A 3,379-nucleotide genomic window follows, 5' to 3' on the forward strand; every position below is an offset into this window, starting at 1 on the left:
ATCATTTGTTTCCTTTTTTTCCCCTTTCTCTAGCTATGTACAGATCCCAAGCTGCGTCCAGGCTTCCTCACAGATAAAGTGATGGAACCTGCAGTCAAGTACATCAATAAGAAATTCCCTAATATTGACTTCAGAGGAAACATTGTAAGCAGATTTTATTACCTCATGTGATATTATGTTTCCCTTCATTGACCTTTACACATCACCAGTAATTATTATTTTCAATATTACAGCAAAACCTGACCTGCATCCAGCGACAGAAATCTGAGGTATTAGCAGCCACAGCAAGCTTCTACGACTCCTTCCTGGATGTCATAGAGTTCAGGGTGATTATACTTTTTGTCATCTTCCTCCTGCTCAGTGACTCTTTTTTTCCCCATAAATAAAAACTGAATAACTTTGACATCACTTTGACTCTAATGAATGTTTCTTAAACAGAAAACTGTGACATAGTAAACAAGTTATATATCATTCTTTAGTTTCCAAATGTTCAAGAGGAAAAAAACAAAACAAAAAAAACTTTGATTCTCATTTTCTCACAAGTTGTTTATTAAATCATGTAAAGATATATTTATTTTATTTTTTTATCACAGGAAGATGCAAACAAGAATCTGAAAGAACTAAAACTAACCAGATTTAAGAATTAAACTTCTTAACTTCTTTGTTTAAGAAGCTGCAGTAACCACTTTTGGTCAGTAGATGGTGCAACTACTGAACTGGTTCAGTTACTTTACAGCAAGATGATTATAACAGAATATTGGAAAAATATTAGAGTTCGACTTATTTCCATTTGTCCGTCTGTCTCTCATGCATACAGTTGAGGTAAAAATCATTATCGTTATAAAAATAATTATCTCCTCACATTGATTTGAAACTTAAATTATTAAGTCAAATCTTCTGATGGATGTTTTGGCCTTGCAGAGAAACCATGAAAATGTGATGAGAGGTGAACAATAACAATAATGAGATTTATCCCTAATGCCAATAAACTATATCTCCCAGTTGTTTAGAATAAGAGCAATTGTTTTGAAATATTGCTTAAAACACTTACTTTATTATTGTCATTACTATTGTTAAAAAAAATAATAATAATAATTCTCTGTCTTCCTTTCAGGATCATGTTTATGAACTGCTGAACACCATTGATGCCTGCCAGTGCTTCTTTGATATTGTATGTACCTACAGAGTTGCTTTGTCAAAACCTTAAGACTTTAAACATTGCCTCTTGATGTTATAAAATATGTCAGCTGTGACATATTTTAGTTTACTTTAGTGACCACTGTAGATCACTCTTTCATTTTACACCCTGTTTTATATCATGTGCTTTCAACATTGTTGTGTGTAAGATCTCAAAAGCTAAGTTTTAAGGTAATGTGGAAAAAAAAATGAAGGGATGATTACATACTGCTTTTTTTTTTCTAATTTAGGCTTCCAACTTCGATTTCACCAAAAACTATCTGGACCTGTTAAGCACCTATGCATCTGTTATCATCTTGCTCTCTCGCATTGATGACAAAAAGGTCTTGGTGGGAATGTTCAACTGTGCTCATGAGATGACCAATGGCAGCAGGTGAGAAAATTGCAGAATGGATCTTATAATCGCATCCTTGCCTCACTTCAAACATAAAAACATGGGTTGTCTGTTTCTTCAGGGATATTTTTTATACTTGAAGGTTGAAATAATTTAGATCTTAACCTTCACCTTAGTATTTATTGACCAAAACAAACCAGCAGTAGATTGTATTTGTAAGTCTGGCCTGTATTGGTCTTACTGAGGCATTTAACAAAAAATATCTCCATTAAAACTCAGTTGTGCCATTTACCTCGCTTAACTATAAATATTATGTACTTAATGTTTTAACTTAACAGTGTTCTTGTATAAGCTTTATGAATAACAAGGAGAAAGCGTTTTTATGTCAATAGCCTTTTAGATCATTAATTCAAACTGGATTTTAAAAAAAATAAAAATCAGTAGCTGTATCTTGATCTCAAGCTTTATAGACTTTAAATTGAGGGATGTGTTGCTACTTTGACCCTTTTTGTACCCACTTATCCCTGGTCAGGGTCACTGGTGTTTATCAGTTAAAGGATGGGACATGGAGTGTATCTTGGGAAGCTTGTCAATCTTGCAGGGAAACATACTGGAGATTTGCATGAGACATGATTGATGATTGATACACATATTAACACCTATGAGGCAGATCGGTAACCAGTTAATCAAAAATGCACGTTGTTTCACTGTTGGATGAAATCAGAGAACCTGGAGAGCATCTTCTGCAGGTGGCAACATGAAAACTTCTTGAAGGCAGCTATAATTAATTTAATTCATTTTCATCACTCAATATTACTGACTCAAAATCAGATTCTCAATGGCCTTATTACAATACATTTTTGACAACAAGGTGACATTTCAGCTGGCTTGGTACTCAAGTTGTTTTTACACAGCAAAGCAGAAGATTTCTTATAGAAAGGATACCAACAGATATAGAAAGCTGTTTACACTTGACATGTAAGTCATATTTCATTTGAGAAAGTCCACACACACACACACACACACACACACACGTACGCACGCACGCACGCACGCACGCACGCACGCACGCACGCACGCCCAGTTAAACCCTCTTTTACATGTCATGTTAAACAGTCTGTCTGTAAAATGTCCATCAGACTCTGATGTGAGAATTTTTTTTCTATTTCTCTCCTGGGAATTTATTGCATTTCTGCTTGCCACGCTAAAATCCTGCAGCGATCCCTCATACCCACGGCTTGGACAGATGTTTGTGGAATATGACCATCCATGGAAGAAGCTGACTGAAGAGTTTGGCCCTCACACAAGGGTAAATTCAACTCACATTTATTGTTATTAGGCAATGCATAAAATTGTTCTTATTGCATAGTATACCTAATGTTTGCATTTTTTAAGTTTTTTTTCTCAAATTAGTCTTTCCTCTTTTGTCCCACCCCTAGTCTGTGACAGCAGCGTTGCTTTCACTAAAGACGGTCTACCCTCGGAGGAACCTGCCTGCAGAGCAATGGAGGAGCGCTCAGCTCCTCAGCTTACTCAGCACTCCAGCTTCCATGCTGGACCCGGCCTGCTGCGAAACTGTGAGTCCAACTTCCTGTTCCTGTTACTTCTGCTGATTACAACTGCAGTGACTTTACCAAAAATGGCTATATGCAAAGTTTTACTTGGTTGTCTGGAGAACTTACATATGGTTTTGTTTGCTTTGTTTGTCATTTCATTCATTTTCACAAGTATTTATAAATGTTAAATTCAAATATACCTGGTTTACCAAGAATTTTAATTTTGCAAAAAAAAAAAAAAAAAAAAAAAATGAAATTAAACAATTGGTCTTAAGGGGCATTTTCAAATATA

The 3,379-nt window shown here is 35.3% G+C and overlaps 1 protein-coding gene across 1 annotated transcript; it reads left to right on the plus strand.

Annotated features, from left to right (window-relative positions):
* The first annotated feature begins 37 nt into the window (after nt 1-37).
* On the plus strand, nt 38-3,227 carry LOC106944069 (nck-associated protein 1-like). Its single transcript, XM_015027329.1, has 6 exons — nt 38-144; nt 234-326; nt 1,115-1,171; nt 1,428-1,570; nt 2,750-2,840; nt 2,971-3,227. The coding sequence occupies exons 1-6, from the start codon at nt 82-84 to the stop codon at nt 3,142-3,144; spliced, it is 621 nt and encodes a 206-aa protein (XP_014882815.1). The 5' UTR covers nt 38-81; the 3' UTR covers nt 3,145-3,227.
* Nucleotides 3,228-3,379: the final 152 nt, after the last annotated feature.

This window comes from Poecilia latipinna, unplaced genomic scaffold, assembly GCF_001443285.1.
Source record: "Poecilia latipinna isolate Pla-1442-1.1 unplaced genomic scaffold, P_latipinna-1.0 Scaffold6782, whole genome shotgun sequence".
NCBI lineage: Eukaryota > Metazoa > Chordata > Actinopteri > Cyprinodontiformes > Poeciliidae > Poecilia > Poecilia latipinna.